Source organism: Chelonoidis abingdonii, chromosome 1 (assembly GCF_003597395.2).
Source record: "Chelonoidis abingdonii isolate Lonesome George chromosome 1, CheloAbing_2.0, whole genome shotgun sequence".
NCBI lineage: Eukaryota > Metazoa > Chordata > Testudines > Testudinidae > Chelonoidis > Chelonoidis abingdonii.
In genome coordinates, this window is record NC_133769.1 from 151,484,538 (window position 1) to 151,504,016 (window position 19,479).

The 19,479-nt window shown below is 49.2% G+C and overlaps 1 protein-coding gene across 1 annotated transcript in view; it reads left to right on the forward strand.

The window, feature by feature from the left end:
• The window catches only part of EPHA1 (EPH receptor A1), a 79,168-nt gene extending 70,099 nt beyond the window's left edge, over positions 1–9,069 (forward strand). Inside the window, exons 10-18 of the mRNA XM_075071145.1 lie at positions 2,240–2,295; positions 2,615–2,740; positions 2,861–3,046; positions 3,544–3,605; positions 3,979–4,188; positions 4,803–4,952; positions 5,897–6,090; positions 6,416–6,571; positions 8,046–9,069. Coding sequence (XP_074927246.1) covers positions 2,240–2,295; positions 2,615–2,740; positions 2,861–3,046; positions 3,544–3,605; positions 3,979–4,188; positions 4,803–4,952; positions 5,897–6,090; positions 6,416–6,571; positions 8,046–8,124 — 1,219 coding nt within the window. The 3' untranslated portion in view covers positions 8,125–9,069. The remainder of the gene's footprint in view (positions 1–2,239; positions 2,296–2,614; positions 2,741–2,860; positions 3,047–3,543; positions 3,606–3,978; positions 4,189–4,802; positions 4,953–5,896; positions 6,091–6,415; positions 6,572–8,045) is intronic.
• The last annotated feature ends 10,410 nt before the right edge of the window (positions 9,070–19,479 follow it).

Genomic DNA, 19,479 nt, shown 5'->3' on the forward strand with positions numbered 1-19,479 from the left:
CAGATGACAGAACAAGGAGTAATGGTCTCAAGTTGCAGTGGGGGAGGTTTAGGTTGGATATTAGGAAAAACTTTTTCACTAGGAGGGTGGTGAAGCACTGGAATGGGTCACCTAAGGAAGTGGTGGAATCTCCTTCCTTAGAGGTTTTAAAAATCAGGCTTGACAAAGCTCTGGCTGGGAGATGATTTAGTTGGGAATTGGTCCTGCTTTGAGCAGGAGGTTGGACTAGATGACCTCCTGAGTTCCCTTCCAACCCTGATATTCTATGATTCTATGACTGTCACCCTGATGGAGAGCAGTGCCAGGACTCTGAGTGGCGCCAGGAGCGGAACAGTGCTGTAGCTCGACCACCAGTGTTGATTGGTGAATCAATGCCAACTTGCTCCGAGATGTGCCGACTGCAGAGGCACTGTGGTGTTGGTGTGGAGCTGAGGGGACCCCAATGCCATCATAGCAATGAGGTCCCTCGCCGCCGCAAAGGTGTCCAGGGGTAGAAGGTAGCTGAACTTCTACCACACTGCGGGTTGGGGAGTCCAGTGGCAGTGGACTCAATGGATCCCTCCGCAGGGCCGGAGTCAACGGTGCTGGGAATATGGCCTTTGCTCCTGGGAGCTCCCCTCTGGGACACACCCCAGTGGTTGGCTCCAGGGAAGCTGGCCTTGATGTAGGAAAGCCACCCTTTTCTAGCTTCCAGTGCCGCTTCTGATCAGGGGAGTGGGAGCAGTGCTGAGCTGATGTCACCAGTTGTGGTGCTGGGAAGCATTGGTGCTGCGGGTCTCAGTCAGAATCCAACTCCACTACTGCCACCTCCACTACTGCCGGTGGGGCGCCACACCGAAGGAGGCTGAGGACTAAGAGCTGTCTTGCTGCTTTAAGCAAAAGTTACTCTCCTTTTTAGTCCGAGAACGAAACCCTTTGCAGATCCTGCAATTTTTGGCTTGATGAGCCTCCCCCAGACACTTCAGACAAGAGTCATGGGGGTTGCCCATTGGCATGGGCTTAGACCAGGACTGACAGAGCCTGAATCCTGGATACTGGGCATAGATCCCAAGAAGAAGGGTCGGTATGGAGGGGAAAACTCCCTAATCTGGCTAACACGAACTAAAAACCAAAAATAAGAACTATAAACCAAACTAACAACAACTATCTAGAGAGCTAGGGAAACGTGGAGAGCAAGCAGAGCAGGACTCCACAGTTCCAACAATTGTCACGGGCAATAAGAAGGAACTGGGGAGGTGCCGGGTCGGCTGGAATATATATTGAGCAACATGAAGGCGCCACTCCAGGGGCTCCACATCTGACCCGACGGGTGTTGCTAGGGGAAAACTTTCCAACGGCTGTGCACACGGCACATGCACACCTAATTGGAATCGATACGAGCAAGCACTCGAAGAACAATGGCTCTGAGAGATGTGAATTGCTCTGTTTCTACTAAGGGAGTACTAGCTGCGACAATTTGTTGTTTTTGTGCAATAATTTACATAGCATGGGTAACTTATTTCACTACTGATCACTTCAGCAGAAACATACAGCTGATATGCATATCCATGATCTCAACCTCCCATATGCCACCTCCCTCAGCTGTCCCCAGGCCAGTTCCGCTACTAAATTCTCCAGCTTCTCTATGATGCCATTATGTGTTGTCACTAGAAGGACCTGTGGCACACTGAAAACTAAAAGTATGAGGACAATGTAAATTAATGGATTTTAATCTCTAAGTAACTTCCCTGGGCCCTGTGCAATGGTATTGTTCATTCCCATGTGTAGTGAGTTAAAACTTCAGTTTTAATTGTAAATGAGGCTGCTGCAGTGTTTCCCACCTTCGGCATTGGAACACAGGGAAGTGGGTGCAGCACTTGGATTCACACTACTGCAGAGTGCATGGAGTCCTAATCCTGACCAGCTGGGGAAAGGACTCAGACATCTGCTCTTGTCTTTGCCTCAGTGTCCTGTTGCCAGGTCCAGCTCCAGGCACCAGCGGTAACCAAGGGAAAGGGGCAGCACGTCCAGCTCTTCAGTGGCAATTTGGTGGCAGGTCCCCCAGTTCCTCTCGGAGGGAATGACCTGCTGCCAAATTGCTGCCAAAGAATGAAGTGGCATGGTAGAGTGGCTGCCGAAATGCCGTCGATCATGGCTTTTTTCTTTTCTTCCACCGCTTGAGGCAGCAAAAATGCTGGAGTCGGCCCTGACTCTTGCTTGGTTAGTCATTCAGGTTTGATGATGACTGTCTGTCTTCCAGGAAAGCCTGTTGTCACCAAGCACGACCAGACTATGACATCTCAGCCTTCGACGGAGGTGAGATCCAAAGCCAGGGAGGGGAGGGGAGCTCTGCTGAGAGAGAGGGCAGCGAGTCCAGGGGGAGATCTGGGGTGGGTCAGAGATTCTTAATGAGAGAGACTGGAGGGCCCTGGCTCTGGATGAGCTTGCTTGGCTGTCAGCACTGACTTTCTACATTAGTTTCTCTCTTCCCTTAATGGTGCTGGTTCTCCACATACGATTGCCAGCTGTTTCGCCCAATGCTGTGGTTGGGAAGCAAGAGCATCCTGTCTCTCAAGAGAGTCCCAGGACTCTTGGTGACAGGGTGTTTATTTCTCTCTGTTTCTCTTTGCCATAGAGGAGAAGGTCTGGTTGAAGCCCTATGTGGACCTACAGCCCTATGAGGACCCGAGCAGGGGGGTCTTGGAGTTCACCAAGGAACTAGATGTGGCCTATATCACCATGGAGAATGTTATTGGGGAGGGTGAGTCTCATTGGGGCTATCTCCATGCCCTCATTCCTGGGTTCCCCCTCACACTTCCCCTTGTCTGCCACCCCTATTCCTGTGTTCCCCAGTAACCTCCTGTCTCTGACAATACCATAGGGGAGTTTGGGGAGGTCTATCGTGGCACCCTGCGCCTGCCAGGGAAAGAGCGTATTGTGGTTGCTATCAAGACCCTGAAGTCAACATATTCGGACTCTCAGTGGTGGAATTTTCTGCGTGAGGCAACAATCATGGGCCAGTTCAATCACCACAACATCGTGCACCTGGAGGGGGTCGTCACCAAGCGTAAGATCCCATGTGGGATGGGCAGTGATGGGCACCACTGTGTGAGTCCAAGGTCGGGGTAGAATGGCCATATTTCTGTGAGAGCCAGAGGAGAAGAGGGTGCTGCCCACTAGCCTCTGTAGGGAGGAGAGGAAGACTGTCATCCTATTAGCCTGTGGCAGGGAGAGATGTAGCTCTTTGAGAGTTGGGGGACACGAACACGAGAGCCCCCTTAAGGATGGTGGGGGGTGAGGAGAAGGAGACACAGGAGACACATCCCACAGGAGATGAGGAGAGGAAAGGTATGAATTCACTCTCTGGAGGTGTGAGGGGGGGAAGGCAGGGAGCTGGCTGAGGCTGGGCTCCAAGTTAGGGGTGTGGGATGAAGGGCACTGCAGGGTGAACAGGAGGTGAGGAGTCATGCTGCTTTGTAGATAAGGGAGTTGGGTGGCTCACAGTGGATCCTGTAGCAGAGAGGGGTGCAGTGTGGGTGATGCTTTCTTTTCCTTTTTCCCCAGGGAAGCCGATGATGATCATCACTGAGTATATGGAGAATGGTGCCCTGGACACGTTCCTCCGGGTGAGGGACCAGAGTTTGTAATGTGTTTGTATGCTGTGGGCACTTGCCAGCCATTGCAGGTGCTGAGGGGCAGGGGTACTAGGCCGTCTTGGCCACTTCCACTCACAGAGAGCTCTGTTCGCTGGGAATTGCACCCACAGCTGCAGCAGCTGAGGCTGGATCCCATTCAGATTGTTTATTGTCCAGGGGGATGAACTGCTGGGGAATGAACTGCAGATCCCTGGTTATGATTCCAGAGAGCTCTCCTTCCTCTCTTCTGATCCTCTCACTTGTGATGTTCACTAGTCCCCTTGCGAGCTGGTAAGCCCGCTAGCCAAGAATCTGCAGACTCCAGTGACCTGATGGAACTGTTTCTTTCCCCGTCACCCTGTAGGAAAACGAGGAGAAGTTCAGCTCTGTACAGCTGGTGGTTATGCTGCAGGGCATTGCCTCAGGCATGACCTACCTTTCAGACCGCAACTATGTGCACCGGGACCTGGCTGCCCGCAACATCCTGGTAACTCACAGCCTGCAGTGCAAAGTGTCTGACTTTGGCCTGTCCCGGATATTGGAAAACGATGTGGAGGGGACGTACGAAACTAAGGTGACATGGCAACAACCTGTGTGAAGGCTAGGGCCCCTCACGGTCTTAAAGGTGCTAAATGGAGTTATTGTAGATTGTGGGTAGAGAGCCTTCTGGATTTCATACTAAGGGAGACCAGGCCAGGTGAAGATTTGGATGGGAAACCTGCTAGGAGGGGTGTGGGTGACTCAGAAGGCGGTGCTCTTCCCTCTGGAGTAAGTATGGGCCTCAGTGTGGTGCTGGCCAGCACTGTGCTGGAGGGTCTGTCTTTTAGGTGAGGCGTAAAACCAAAGTCCATTTGCAGTCAGTTAAGAGCCTGTGTCACTTTATATAAACTTTGGGGATTAACCATGGTGTCCTGACTAAATTCCAACCTGGATGGTTCTATGATGCCTCCCTAGCATTCCCCCTATGGAGTCATTTGGATAAAGGAGTCCCCTTCATTTTTTCCCCAAAACTGTGTCACTCACTGTTAAAAAGTTGCTTTATTTAGCCCAGAGATGGCTGCATGTGTGGATGAAGTGAGCACATTGTTATATGTGGTTTGCACTGCACTTTGGGATCCTCCGGCAGTGAACAGTGCTGAAATCTGACCAGATGGTAACCGCTAGCTGTGCTATGGCCCCTCCCTGCAGGGCGGGAAGATCCCCATCCGCTGGACAGCACCTGAAGCCATTGCTCATCGGATCTTCACTTCAGCCAGCGACGTCTGGAGTTACGGCATTGTCATGTGGGAGGTGCTGTCCTTTGGGGACAAGCCCTACGGAGACATGACCAATCAGGAGGTAACAGGGACGGAGAGGCTGTGGTGTTGGCGTGGAGGTCATATGCTGAGCAGACAGGGCTGGGCCTAGGCTGAATGGAATGGACAAGGCACATAGAACCACCTACTTTGGGGAACCCATTGTCTGCAATCCCTGCTGTGGCACCCCAGCCCCTCTAGGAGTAGCCACTGCCACCAGTGTATGCTAACCCCTGCCATATCACAGGGGAATAAACTCTTGTTACCCTGCTCTTATTCATGTTAGTGGGGTGAGGAAACAAAGACCCAGCCCTCGGGAGTGTCACACCTGTATTTCCCCCATCCCACATGGAAAGCTGAACCCAACAGAGTTGGTTAAGCAAGGACTTCGTCAGCTATAATGCTATATGAAGATAAAGGATGGCTTACTCTGACTTAGGCCACCATGAGTACAGAGAAAAGCTCTTTTCCCCCCTTCCCCTCTGAAAACCCCTCTCGGTCTCCTCCTACCCAGACTACCATTTTGTAGTATTCTGGATAATTATCTTACCTCATTGTCCCTATTCCCCACCCCCCAGCTCAGCAAGGTTATCCCGCTGGATTCTTCCTCAGAGACTGTTAACCCTTTCCCCACCAATCCTGGGACAGGACTATAGACCCCCATATCTCACATTTGGAAAGATGAACATGTGTGTATGGAGGTGGGGGCACAGTGACAAGTGTCACTTTAAATCCCATTGTACCTATCAATGTGCTCCCTGGCACCTCCAAGCATCCTGATCCCTCGCTAGGCTGTCCTGTAACTTTCCCACACACCTGTTTATGAAGTGACCCCATCTACTTTTCATTGCACAGGGCCCCACAAAATTCTGTGACCATCGCATGGACTTCCCTATGGAGGCATCCTGGCTCCTGTTTGATAATCTCTGTGGCGTCTCTACCATGAGTAGAATCTGGTCACAAGTCTCTCTGCCCTTCTGTGTGTAGGTGATGAAGAGCATAGAGGATGGGTACCGACTCCCTCCCCCTGTGGACTGCCCATCCATCCTCTACGAGCTCATGAAAGGCTGCTGGTCGTACGATCGCATGCGACGGCCCCGCTTCCAGGAGATCCAGGGCCAGCTAGAACACTTCATCTCCAGCCCCCATTTACTCCGATCTGTTGCAGACTTCGACCCCAGGTAGGTGGTGCTGGGCTGGGAGGTTCCACAGAACTGGGAGAGAATGCAGTTGGTTCCTGTCTCCAGCACTGGTGCTTTCCCTAGAGGATGGGGCACTGACAGCATAGGGGAGAGGAGCCTCCAGGCTGTGTGTGCAGGACATGGAAGTACTGTGTCTTTGGTGTCACCATTGGATACTGTTGGTGAGTTAGGGTTCAGGGAGTGTAGGGAGCAGACATACCTGCCTGGCCCCAGCAGAGGGTATTCTTGCTCTTTTGATAAATTCCAGTTTTAAGGTGCTGGCATTCAGTTCAAGGTAGTTGCCTTGATAACTTTTTGTCCCCAGGGTGACGCTGCGGCTCCCCAGCTGCAGTGGGTCTGACGGAATCCCTTATCAGTCAATCCCAGAGTGGCTGGAATCCATCCGCATGAAGCGGTATATCCTCAACTTCCGCACTGCTGGCTTGGACACCATGGAATCCATCCTGGAGCTCACTACTGAGTAAGCAGAAACCATTGTGGCCCTCCTGGGCAGACCTGGCTCCCCTTCGGGCCAGGAGGGCTTGGGGCAAGACCCACACTAAATTTATGCAGCCATCCCTGTGGTATCTGAGCACACCTCCAGAAATGGGTACACAGATTTATCCAAGGGAATCATAGCATCCCCTTCCTGCTCCCTGGAGTCACAAAGAGGGGGAGTTTTCCCCTTTCCCGGAAGGTGATAAAACCGACTTATCCAAATCCCCTGGAGCTTGTTCCATAACTGTAGCCCTCCCCTTCCTCATAGGCTCTGCCAGCTGGTGGTCTTCTCTGCTCTGCCTTCCTGGAGTCTGAAATATAAGGGTTATAATGTGTTCTCCCAGACTGCCATCAGCCACAGGCAGCTGCTCTTCTTGAGCACTGAGAGGCAGTCTCCTGAGTGAGCCTGCTCCCAGCCCATGTAAGGCTTTGGAAAGGAGGAGCAGGGGCTTGCATCAGACTCTGAATTGGCTGGGCAGGGAAGGCAGAATGTGAGGCTCTGTAGGGACATGTTCTCCAGTGTCTCTCTCAGTCAGCTGGCCAGCCACTCTGTGCTCTACCAGCTTTAGCTTCTCAGTGGCAGTCAGTCTGCTCCAGGTACAGCATGTCTGGCCTGGAGATGCTAAAGCTCTGCCTGGGTCTCTATTGCCAGGAAAGGGGATGTCTTCTGCTCAGAGCCAGAGGGGAAGGTACATCCAGGAGCAGAGCTGAGTCTAGCAGGGCTCCCCCTACCTTTGAGGACAGAGTCCTCTGCAAGCTCTGCCAACTGACAAAGTCTTCTCTGCTCTGTCCATGTGGAGCCTGAAACAGGTGCTGCTCATCCATGCCACCTAGACAGCAGGGAGCCCATGTGGTTGATGCTCAATAGGAAGGAGTCAGAGCAGGCTGCATGGGTGGCACAGCCCTCACGCTTGCAAGGAGATATCAGGAAATGGGAGAGGTTGGGACCAGCATGCATAGCACTAGGGGAGTACAGTAAGTACATAATTTAAGGAAGCATCTGTCCACAGGAGGGGCAGGAGCCACAGGAGTGGGATGTAGGAAGAGGCTGGTTTATTTGGGGGAGGGAACGACAATAACTGTATCAGGTGGATTATTTACAGCAGTGAGCATTTAGGTCCAGTGCCATGGGTGTCCATCTTCCTCCCTCCACATCCCACATCCTCATGCTAAGAAGACAGCAGCTGGTAGGAAGAGTAAGCTGCTGCATGTGATGGCAGCAGTGACATGCAGCCCTGCAGTGGGCTCTCAACATCCATTGACTACAGGGGAGGGCACTGGAGGGCAGCAGCTCTAAGCTAGAGGCAGGGAGAAGTGCCTGGACCTAGGAACAGATTGCAGGCTTTGATTTCCACAGAATGGACGGTAGCTGTGTGCCATTCCCTTCCCCCGTCAACAAGGAGCAAGAGCAGTGAGTCAGCTGATCTTTCTCTTCTCCCTCCCCCAATCTCTTTAAGGGACTTGAAAAAGATGGGGGTGTCGCTTCCAGGCCACCAGAAGAGGATTCTGTGTAGTATCCAGGGCTTCAAGGAGTGACTGGACCTCAGGCCCTCAAGCTACCAGCATTCCCAAGCCTACTGGGTATCACTTGGAGCCATTCCCATGGCAGTTGTTTCCAAGAAGAGAGACTGAGGTGATCAAAGCAACTAACAGGACAAAAAGAACTCTCCTGCAAAACCTGCCTCCTCTGCTCTGCCTGCTCCATCCATGTGTGTGTCTGCACCGAGGTTGCAGGGTGCTGTACATACACCAGAGCCAGGACACCGTTTTCAGCTCCAACACTTGACATTCTCTGTACGATATTCTGTGCAGCACTGAAATAGCCCCTGCAGCACAGACTGAGGCCTGAGTGGTCCAGAGGGGGAAATCTTTAGAGATGCACAAGCACATGGAGTGACTCCCCTGTTGAGAGACAAGAGCTGAAGAGAAGAATCTCTGGGGAACCTACACAGGGGATGGGGCAACAGAAAGTCTCATCCCTGCTTTCCCCGCTACCACCTTTGTAGCATATGTTCCACATTGCTGCAGCAGTGCATCTGCCTTCCCCATTTGATTGTTATGATGGAAGCAGGTACAAGCAGCTGCGGAGATCAGAGTAAGGATTCTTCTTAACTTTCTTTGCAGCGAGTATATCTGCCAATAATGCTAAGTAACGATATACTCCACTATACAGTGCCCCCTCCTCCTTGTGAGGGAGGAAAGAGCCTGAAAAAGAAGGAAATGGGGTACCCTGCTCTTGTTCATGTGCGTCCCAGTTTCTTTCATGAGACAGAAGCAAGGTTAATGCTGAAGCAAGGCTATTCCCACCCCACCGTGTGTGGCCTGTATTTCCCTTTCTCCTGTCACCTGTTTTCTCCTGCAGCCTGTTCCAAATGTGCTGCAAGGGGGAGATTGTTCCTGTGTGGAAGAAAATATGGAATTTTTAAGTCTGAGTGCTCAGGGGGAAGGCACGGTGGCCTGTAACTTTTTTTTTTGTAAATAAACTGGTGGCAGAAGTGGGGGCTCTGTAGCTTTCCTTGACTAGTATGTGGGGACTATATGGAGCTTTCCTTCAGTAGTGCCCAGATGCAGGGTGAGCTTTGTAAGGGCTAGCTATGCTGGGCATAGGCTATCTATCTCTTGCCACACTACTCAAACCTGAGCTGGCTTATACCTTCTCCTGTTCCCCAACAGGCTCTCAACCCCAGGAGTCCCTCACACTAGTGGGGCTGGATTTACTGCCGTATCTATTAATACTGCACCACTTGTGTTGGCCCTGGGAATGTCCCAGCTCCAACCCAAACTGGCTGCCCTGGCACTGTAAGATCTGACAGACGTCAGCCATGCAAGCACTCAAGTGAAGCCCATGTAGGCACTCCCAGCTGCTGCTGTGGAAATGACACTTCCGTCAACTCTGCAGTCACACTGCATGAGAGACCCTGTTCAAGGGAGACAGACACCAGAATGTCAAATCCTTCCCAGGAAAACTCCTACCCCCACTGAAGCGCATTTTAATTATAGTAGTGATAAACAATGTAGGTTGCTGAACAGGAGCCCCAGCCTGGAGCCCTTTCCAGACACCATTACTCCTGGGTCTGTGTTTAGAAGATAGTCTTTCCCCCTCCCTCAGATTAGTTCTGCAGCTGATCACAAAAAAAGGAAAGTTATCTGAACTGCATGATATCACACCACATGCTCCTGATCTGCTCACATACGGCCCCCAGTCCTTATAAGTACTGCAGGAAATCTGATTGCTCTCGGCCAGGACATGAGGAAGAGGGCTGCTGACCCAGGGTGCTAGTGGCACATGGGTCATGGAGAGAGGAACAAAAGTGCTGTATGCTACAGGAAGAGATGTTGAGAACTCAAGCTAGACTTTTGGCTTCCAAGTCCATGCAGAATGAAGGGCAATAAGAGGGTGCAGGCCTCCATCTGGAACAGCCATTGTTAAAGCTTTCATCAGTTTTTAAGCAGCAGTATTAAGTCTTACTGATTTTCAACTAGGGCAGTTTGACCTTATTGACCTAAAACTAAACGTTTGTCTTAATAAACTGGAACATATCCGGCTGATGAGATAACCTACTTGCTGTAGATTCAGAAATGTGATGCAGCCTGGTTTCTACTCAACACAAAAAGTGGCAGAGTAAATGCAGGGACAAATAGTTTATTGGCACAACAATAGCCACATTTATTCAAAATCCCCAAGTTCAGTAACAAATTCCCTACTAGCATCCTCTCTTATGCTGTAATCCTAGTACATGGTCACATACTATTTTTCCCTAGGACCCTTCCCTCATTCAGTGCACAAGAACAATGGTGCTCAGCCACTGAGAGTATGTCTATACTACGAAATTAGGTTGAATTTATAGAAGTCAGTTTTTCAGAAATTGTTTTTATACAGTCGATTGTGTGTGTCCACAAAAAATGCTCTAAGTGCATTAAGTTGGCAGACTGCAGCCACAGTACCGAGGCTAGCGTCAACTTCCAGGGCATTGCACTGTGAGTAGCTATCCCACAGTTCCTGCAGTCTCTGCCGCCCATTGGAATTCTGGGTTGAGATCCCAATCCCTAATGGGACAAAAACTGCTGTGGGTGATTCTGGGTACATATGAGCCCTTCCACACACACACACACACACCCCTCCGGTGAAAGCAACGGCAGACAATCGTTTCACACCTTTTTTCCTGAGTTACCCATGCAGACATCATACCACGGCAAGCATGGAGCCCGCACAGCTGACCGTCACCATAAGTCTCCTGAGTGCTGGCAGACGGAGGACTGCATTGCTACACAGCAGCAGCTCATGGCCTTTTAGCAGCAGATGGGACGTTATGATTAGTAGCTATTATCATTGTACTCCTAGGTACTCTTTTAGCTGACCTCAGTGAGGTCAGTCAGGAGCACCTGGGCAGATACGGGAGTGACTCAGCCAGGTCATTCCCATCTTCTGCCAAGCACCCAGGAGATGACCCTGGCTAGTAGTCCTACTACAGTCTTCTGACACCCAGCCAGAAGATGATGGTGTCTAGCAGTTGTAACACACCATCTTCTGCTGAGCAGCTAGGAGATTATGATGACTGGCAGTCAAACTGAATTGTCTACTGCCAGCCTAAAGATGTAAAAGATAGATGAAGATGATCAAAACAAGAAATAGACCTGATTTGTTTTGTATTCATTTGCTCCCTGCCTCCATGAACTCAAGGGCCTGCTAAACCCAGGGTTTTGAGTTCAATCCTTGAGGGGGCCATTCTGTGTGATCATTGTTTGTGTTTCTTCTTGATGCAAAGCCACCCCCCTTTGTGGACTTTAATTCCCTGTAAGCCATGTCATCAGTTGCCCCTCCCTCCATCAGACAATCATTTTGCGCCTTTTTTTCAGCCCAGACGCCATCGCACTGGGATCATGGAGTCTGCTCAGATCAGCACGGCAATTATGAGCACTGTAAACACCATGCACGTTATCCTCAAGTATATGCAGAACCAGAACCTGTCAAAGCAAAAACAAGTGAGGAGGCAATGGCAGCGCGGTGACGAGTGTGATGAGGACATAGACATAGACTTCTCACAAAGTACGGGCCCCAGCAATGTGCACATCATGGTGTTATTGGGGCAGGTTCATGCTGCGGAATGCCGATTCTGGGCCCAGGAAACAAGTATAGACTGGTGGGACCGCATAGTGTTGCGGGTCTGGGATAATTCCCAGTGGCTGTGAAACTTTCACATGCTTAAGTTCATGGAAGTTTGTGACTTGCTTTCCCCTGCCCTGAAGCGCCAGAATACCAAGATGAGAGCAGCCCTCACAGTTCACAAGCGAGTGGCAATAGCCCTCTGGAAGCTTGCAATGCCAGACAGCTACCAGTCAGTCAGGTATCAGTTTGGAGCAGGCAAATCTACTGTGGGGGGCTGCTGTGATCCAAGCAGTCAACGCAATCAAAGAGCTGCTGCTATCAAGGGTAGTGACTCTGGCATATGTGCAGGTCATAGTGGATGGATTTGATGCAATAGGATTCCCTAACTGGTGGGGCGATAGATGGAACCCATATCCTTATCTTGGCACTGGAGCACTAAGCCAGTGTGTACATAAACCGAAAGGGGTATTTTTCAGTGCTGCTGCAAGCATTGGTAGATCACAAGAGACATTTCACCAACATCAACGTGGGATGGCCGGGAAAGGTACATGACATTCGTGTCGTCAGGAACTCTGCTCTGTTTCAAAAGCTACAGGAAGGGACTTTCTTCCCAGGCCACAAAATAAGCATTGGGGGTGTTGAAATGCCTATAGTGATCCTTGGGGACTGAGCCTACCCCTTAATGCCATGGCTCATGAAGCCATACCCAGGCAGCCTGGCCCGTAGTCAGGAGCTGTTCAACTATAGCCTAACCAAGTGCAGAAGAGTGGTAGAATGTGTATTTGGACGTTTAAAAGCGTGCTGGCGCAGTTTACCAACTCGGATAGATCTCAGCAAAACCAACATTCCCATTGTTATTACTGCTTGCTGTGTGCTCCACAATATCTGAGAGAGTAAGGGGGAGAGGTTTGTGGCAGAGTGGGAGGTTGAGACAAATCACCTGGCTGCTGATTACGTGTAGCCAAACACCAGGGCTGTTAAGAGTACAGGAGGGCACCATGCACATCAGAGAAGCTTTGAAAACCAGTTTCATGACTGGGCAGGCTACAGCATGAAAGTTCTGTTTCTTTCTCCTTGGTGAATCCCCCTACCCTTGGTTCACTCTACTTCCCTGTAAGCTAGCCACCCTCCCCTCCCCACTTCAATCAGCGCTTGCAGAGGCAGTAAAGTCATTGTTGCTTCACCTTCATGCGTTCTTTATTAATTAATCACACAAATAGGGGGATAACTGCCAAGGTAGCCCAAGAGGGGTCGGGGAATGAGGGAAGCACCAGGTTGGGTAGGGGAAGAGGGAAGGACGGAAGGACAGACAAGGCCACACTGCACTTTAAAACTTTAATAAGTTTCAAAAGTTTTTAAGACCAGCCTTCTGTTGCTTGGACAATCCTCTGGGGTGGTGTGGCTGGGTAGCTGGAAGCCACCTCCCCTCCCCACCGCATTCTTGGGCATCTGGGTGAGGAGGCTATGGAACTTGGGGAGGAAGGCTGTTGGTTACACAGGGGCTGAAGCGGCTGTCTGTGCTCCTGCTGCCTTTCCTGCAGCTCAACCATACATTGGAGCATATGAGTTTGATCTTCCAGCAGCCTGAGCACTGATTCTTGCCTTCTGTCAGCAAACTGATGCCACCTATCATCTTCAGCCCGCCACCTCTCCTCATATGCATATTGTGCTTTCCTGCACTCTGACATCGTCTGCCTCCACGCATTCTGCTGCGCTCTGTCAATGGGGGACGAGAGCAGCTCAGAGAACATTTCAGCCCGAGTGCGTTTTTTTCGCCTTCTAATCTTTGCTAGCCTCTGTGAAGGACAAACATTTGTAGCTAGTAGAGGAAAAGGGAGAGTGGTAGTTAAGACATTTTAGAGAACAATGGATACACTTTTTCACGTTAAACCTTGCTGTTCACATTACACAGCACATGTGCTTTCGTTACAAGGTCACATTTTGCCTCTTGTATTGAGGGTCTGCCGGTTTAGTGAGAGAGATCACTCACGCTTCACCTCTTTAAACCGCCACCCCCCCGTGGCTAACAGTGGGGAACATTTCTATTCAGCCACAGCCCAACAGCTGAGCAGGAACGGGCACCTCTGAATGTCCCCTTAATAAAAGCACCCTATTTCAACCAGGTGACCATGAATGATGTCACTCTCCTGAGGAGAACACAGTGAGACGAAGAACAGATGTTTGAATGCCAGCAAACACTGGAACCATACGCTGCCATGCTTGGTTATGCAGTGATTCCCGACTATATGCTACTGGCCTGGTGTGGTAAAGTGTCCTACCATGGCGGATGGAATTAGGCTGCCCTCCCCAGAAACCTTTTGCAAAGTCTTTGGGAGTACATCCAGAAGAGTTTTGTGGAGAATGTCCCTGGAGGATTTCCGATTCATCCCCATATACGTTAACAGATGACTTTTCCAATAGCTGTACTGGCCATGAATGCCAGGGTAAATTAAACACACTTGCTTTTAAATCATGTGTAATATTTACAAAAAGGTACACTCACCAGAGGTCCCTTCTCCGCCTACAGGGTCCGGGAGCAGGCGTTGGGTGGGTGGGTTCAGCAGTTACTGGCTCCAAGTCCAGGGTGAGAAATGCATCTTGGCTGTTGGGGAAAACCGGTTTCTCTGCTTCCTTGCTCTGAGCTATCATCTTCCTCGTCCCCAAAACCCGCTTCTGTATTGCGTGATTCTCCATTGACAGAGTCAAAGCACAGGGTTGGAGTAGTGGTGGCTGCACCCTCTAGCATGGCATGCAGCTCAAAGAAGCGGCATGTTTGGGGCTCTGATCCGGAGCAGCCGTTTGCCTCTGTTTTTTTTGGTAGGCTTGCCTCAGCTCCTTAATTTTCATGTGGCACTGCTGTGCATCCCTGTTATGGCCTCTGTCCTTCATGCCCTTTGAGACTTTCTAATATTTTGGCATTTCATTTACTGGAACGGAGTTCAGCTGGCATGGATTTGTCTTCCTATATGGCAAGCAGATCGCGTACCTCCCATTTGGTCCATGCTGGAGCTCTTTTGCGATCCTGGGACTTCATCATGGTCACTTCTGCTGATGAGATCTGCATTCACCTGCACCTTGCCACACTGGTCAAACAGGAAGTGAGATTCAAAAGTTCACGAGCCTTTTCCGGTCTACCTGGCCAGTGCATCTGAGTTGAGAGCACTGTCCAGAGTGGTCACAAGGGAGCACTCTGGGATAGCTCCCAGAGGCAAATACCTTCGAATTGCATCCCCACTACCTCAAATTCGATCCGGCAAGATCGATTTCAGCACTAATCCCCTTGGAGGTGGAGTAAAGAAATCGATTTAAAGAGCCCTTTAAGTAAAAAAAAAAAAAAAAAGGTGGGGGCTTCATCGTGTGGACAGGTCAAGGCTTAAATCGAGGTAACTCTGCTAAATTCAACCTAAAATTGTAGTTTAGACCTGGCCTGAGGCAGCTATCCAATATCTCTTTTATTGACTGCAGGAACAAATATTCGTTTCCTCATGGGCTTCTTCAACAATGTCAGAGAGCCTCCCACACAACTGAATGGAACTTCCCAACATCTGAGAGCTGGAGATAAGATAGCTGAGGAACTAACACAGGCACAGAGGCAAAGTTGTGTATGACCACTATTTTAAGTCCCATTTGATACACCAACCATCCTCAGCTCCCATTGTCTCCAACTTCACTTGAGAGCATTCTGCACTTTTGAGAAGTCAGGTTATAGGTGTTTCATAGTGGGCCTCCAGAAAATGAGGAGCATACAATTACCAATCTTGCAAAAACTCTGGTTAAGTGATTTGTCCAGCAGCAGCTTGAAGTCTATGTCAGACACAGAAAAACTGCCTAGTTTCCAATCCAGGGGCTTAAACACAAAGCCATCTTTTTTCACGCAATCTCCTCCCTGATTCTCTACACATCTTCCAACATGATAGGCATACCACAAGCAACCCTTCTTCAGCCACTATCTATCCTTTATAATGGATGGGGGAGGGAGAGAAAGTATGTATGTAATGGGATCATGAGCTTGTGCAATTTTTCAGTTGCCTCCAGCTGTAGAGTGAAGAATATTTGCCCCTTGGGTAAGGACACGTAGCCTAGTTTAGCCACAAGGTTATGAAGTATACAGAAATGTTAACACCAGGCAGTACAAAAGGCTATAAGTGAGGCCCTGTTTCATTGACTTCAAGCCTAGTGCATCTTCCCCTAAACAAAGGGGTACTGAGAGCCTATGCACTTAGAACATTCTGCAAATTAAGGAACACCTGTAGAGTAAGTTGCACTGAGCTTGGGAAAATGGTGAGATGGTCAAAGTCACAGGTACAACAAAAGAACTTCTCTCTACACGACAGGTCACTTTTTAATTCCTACTCTAACCTATGGAGCTGTTCCTGCTGATTTTGTTTTACACACATTGCCAAAGTTACTTTCTCCCTACCCCTGATCCCAAAAAAAAAGCTTGAACTGCTTGTGCTCTGACAAAAAACACAAAAAAAATCTCAAAGCCCAAGCATGGGAAATTTCAGGCTGAAAGAGTTGGGCAATTTTTAGTAATTGAAAAACAGGGTTTATTATGGGAAGTGTTAGACAACCTGAAACTGTAGGGAGTGCTGTGCACTCCACCTACAAATTTTTATTAAACTGAGGAAGATAGTCAAAAATGAAACCCTCTCTTTTGAGAATTCCCCTCACCTACCAAAATGTTCACAGGGAAAAAAATTCTCTACCCCAATTCTTCTTAAGGTCATGAACAGGTTTCAAATAGATCAGTTCAGATTGGCTGAAAATAGTGGTGAGGATTTAAAAAACAAAAAAAAAAACAAAAAAAAAAAACAAAAACAGGAGAGCAAGCTTCCCATAAGCCATTTTCAAACTTATGGAGCAGAAAGATTTTTAAAAACCCTTAAATTAAATTCAAAGACCAATCAGTTCTCAAAATGCCCCCCCATCAGTCACAGGTTTAGTTGACTAGGAGTATGTTCCAGGGTGGTGGGAACAGGAGGAATGAGCAGGCTGCAGTTCCACACCACTTTTCCAAAAAGGCACACCAGTCCAAGTTCTCCCAACATAAGATTATATGATATCAGGATTGGAAGGGACCTCACGAGGTCATCTAGTCCAACTCCCTGCTCAAAGCAGGATCAATCTCCAGATTTTTGCCCCAGATCCCTAAATGGCCCCCTCAAGGATTGAACTCAACCCAGGCCAATGCTCAAACCATTGAGCTATCCCTCCCCTCTTCCACTGCTCCAATTTGGGGGCTACTCATCAGTTTCATGTTGAACAAGATTGCTTCGATAGCAATCAAAGGCACTTCTAGGACTTATATCCCTGTTGGCTACAACTGGCGATGAATTAGCACACTTAAGAAAAACAAATCCAACTCCATTATCTGTCACTAGAGTATTTATGTTTTACTCAGAAATGATAATGGCACATCCCCAGAATACCAGGCAAGCTAGGTAGAAGCACAGCAGCATGAAAATACCCCCAGAATAAAAACAGGGGGCACAACCAAGCAGCAACGCCTGGTAGAACACCACTAACAGTCAGTAGTACAGTGGACTCCAACCTTTTTACACCCCAAGATCACTTTTCAACCAAGGATCTACCCTTCTGCAAAGTCCTACCCTGCTCGCTCTCCCCCACCCTCACTTTCACCAGGCTGAGGTAGGGGTTCAGGAAGGGGTGCAGGCTCTGGACTGAGCCTGGGGCAGGGGGTTGGGGTGCAGGGTGCTGGCTCTGCAAGGGGGAGGTCAGGGCTGGGCCCTGCCCTCCAGGCAGGCAGCACTTACCTCTGGCAGCTCCCAGTCGGTGGCAGGTGCAGTGAGGGTAAGGCAGGGTCCCTGCCTACCCTGGCCCCACACCGCTCCTGGAAGGGGCCCAACATATCCCTGTAGTCCTGGGGAGTACGCATGTGGCTTCACATGCAGCCTCTCTCTGGCAAGGAGAGCTGCAGGGTGCTTGCAGGCAGGAGCAATACACAGAGGGAGACCCCTGTCTCTCCCCACACCCCCACTCTCCAGAGGGCCGCTAGCCACTTTTGGGAGCAGCGTTGGGCCAAAGTAGGGAGTCTGCCTTAGTGGCAGCCACACTGCACCACTGATCATGCTCTAGGCTCAACCAGTCAATTATGAGCGACAGGTTGGTGACCTCTGCAGTAGTAGATGCAGTATCCATTTTGTCTAGCTTGTAGAGTGATCACTGCCCCAAACCAATTGAGAGACTAGTTTTCTTGGAAAAGATCCAGTTTGCCATCTGCAAAATTGCATTTTTCAGACCAGCAGCGCATGTTTCCTATACTCCTAATCACTCTCCCATGCCATTTCAATGGGATGGAATATTATGCTTCACTTCTTGTCCTGGTGTGCAGTTTCATGTATGCAACAGCTAGGGTGACCAGATGTCCCTCTAAAAATCAGGACAGTCCCGATATTTGGGGCTGTGTCTTATGTAGACACCTATTACCTCCCAGCCCCTGTCCCAATTTTTCACCTGTGTGTGGTCACCCTAGGAACAACTACATTTAGGTATTAGGTTATTGGGCCAGTCTCTGTATGCCAACACAAGCACTTCAGCTTCTCTATTACAGGAAGCATGCCAAAGAAACCAACAAGAAATATTGCTGGTTTAAATGCACACAAGAAATCCAGAATTAGATTTCCAATTGCCAATTTTATTGACCCCCAACACACACACAGGTGTATTGCGGAAAGGCTTTTGTTAACTACACACACACACACACCCCTGCTACGTGAAGGACATATTATACCTGTACTTCAGCAAGGCTTTTGACAGCTCCACATGATGTTTTGATAACTACGCTAGAGAAATGCAGGATTGGTGGAACTACTATTAAGCGGATACAAAAATGGTTAAACAACTGCAAAGAGTAACTATTAATGGAATGATGTCAGATTGGAGGGAGGTCTCAAGTGGGGTTCCACAGGGATCTGCTGTAGGTCCAATGTTAACATCTTTATTAATGACCTGGAGGTAGGTATAGAGAGCACACTGATCAAGTTTGTAGATGACACAAAGCTGTAAGGGGCAGGGGTTTGCCAATTCTTTGGAGCTAAAATTCAGAGAGATCATGATGGATTGGGCTATAGACAGTAAAATGAAATTCAACAGAAACACATGCAAGGTGCTAGACTTAGGGGAAGAAAAACCGAAGGCACAAATACAGAATGGGGGGAAACAGTCTTGGCAGCAGCACTGCTGAGAAGAATCTGGGAGTTGTGGTGGATCACAATCTCAGCATGAGTCAGCAATGCAATGCAAAAAAACCCCAAAAACCGCTAATACAGTTTTAGGTTGCATTAACAGAGGCATAGCATGCATGTCACAGGAGATGATAGTACCGCTCTAATTGCTACTGGTTAGGCCTCAGCTGGAGTACTGCGTAGAGTTTTGGTCACCAATGCATAGAAAGGATGTAGAGAAACTGGAAAGGATCCAGAGACAAGTGACAAAGGGATGGAATGCAAACCATATAAGCAAAGGCTGAAGGAACTGGGTATGTTTAGTTTGGAAAAGAGGAGATTAAGGCTGGGGAGGGGGAATTTGACAGCCATCTTCAAATACTTGAAAGACTGCTATTAAAAAAAAAAGATGGAGAAAAGATCTCTTGTCCTCACTCTGTGGCAGAAGAGGCAATGGGGTCAAACTACAGCAGGAGGGGAGAAAAAAAAAAAAAAAAAAAAAAAAAAAAAAACCACCACCAAACACACCTTCTTCACTGTTAGAGCAGTAGGACAATGGAACAGGCTGTCTAGAGAGGTTGTGGAAGCTTCTTCACT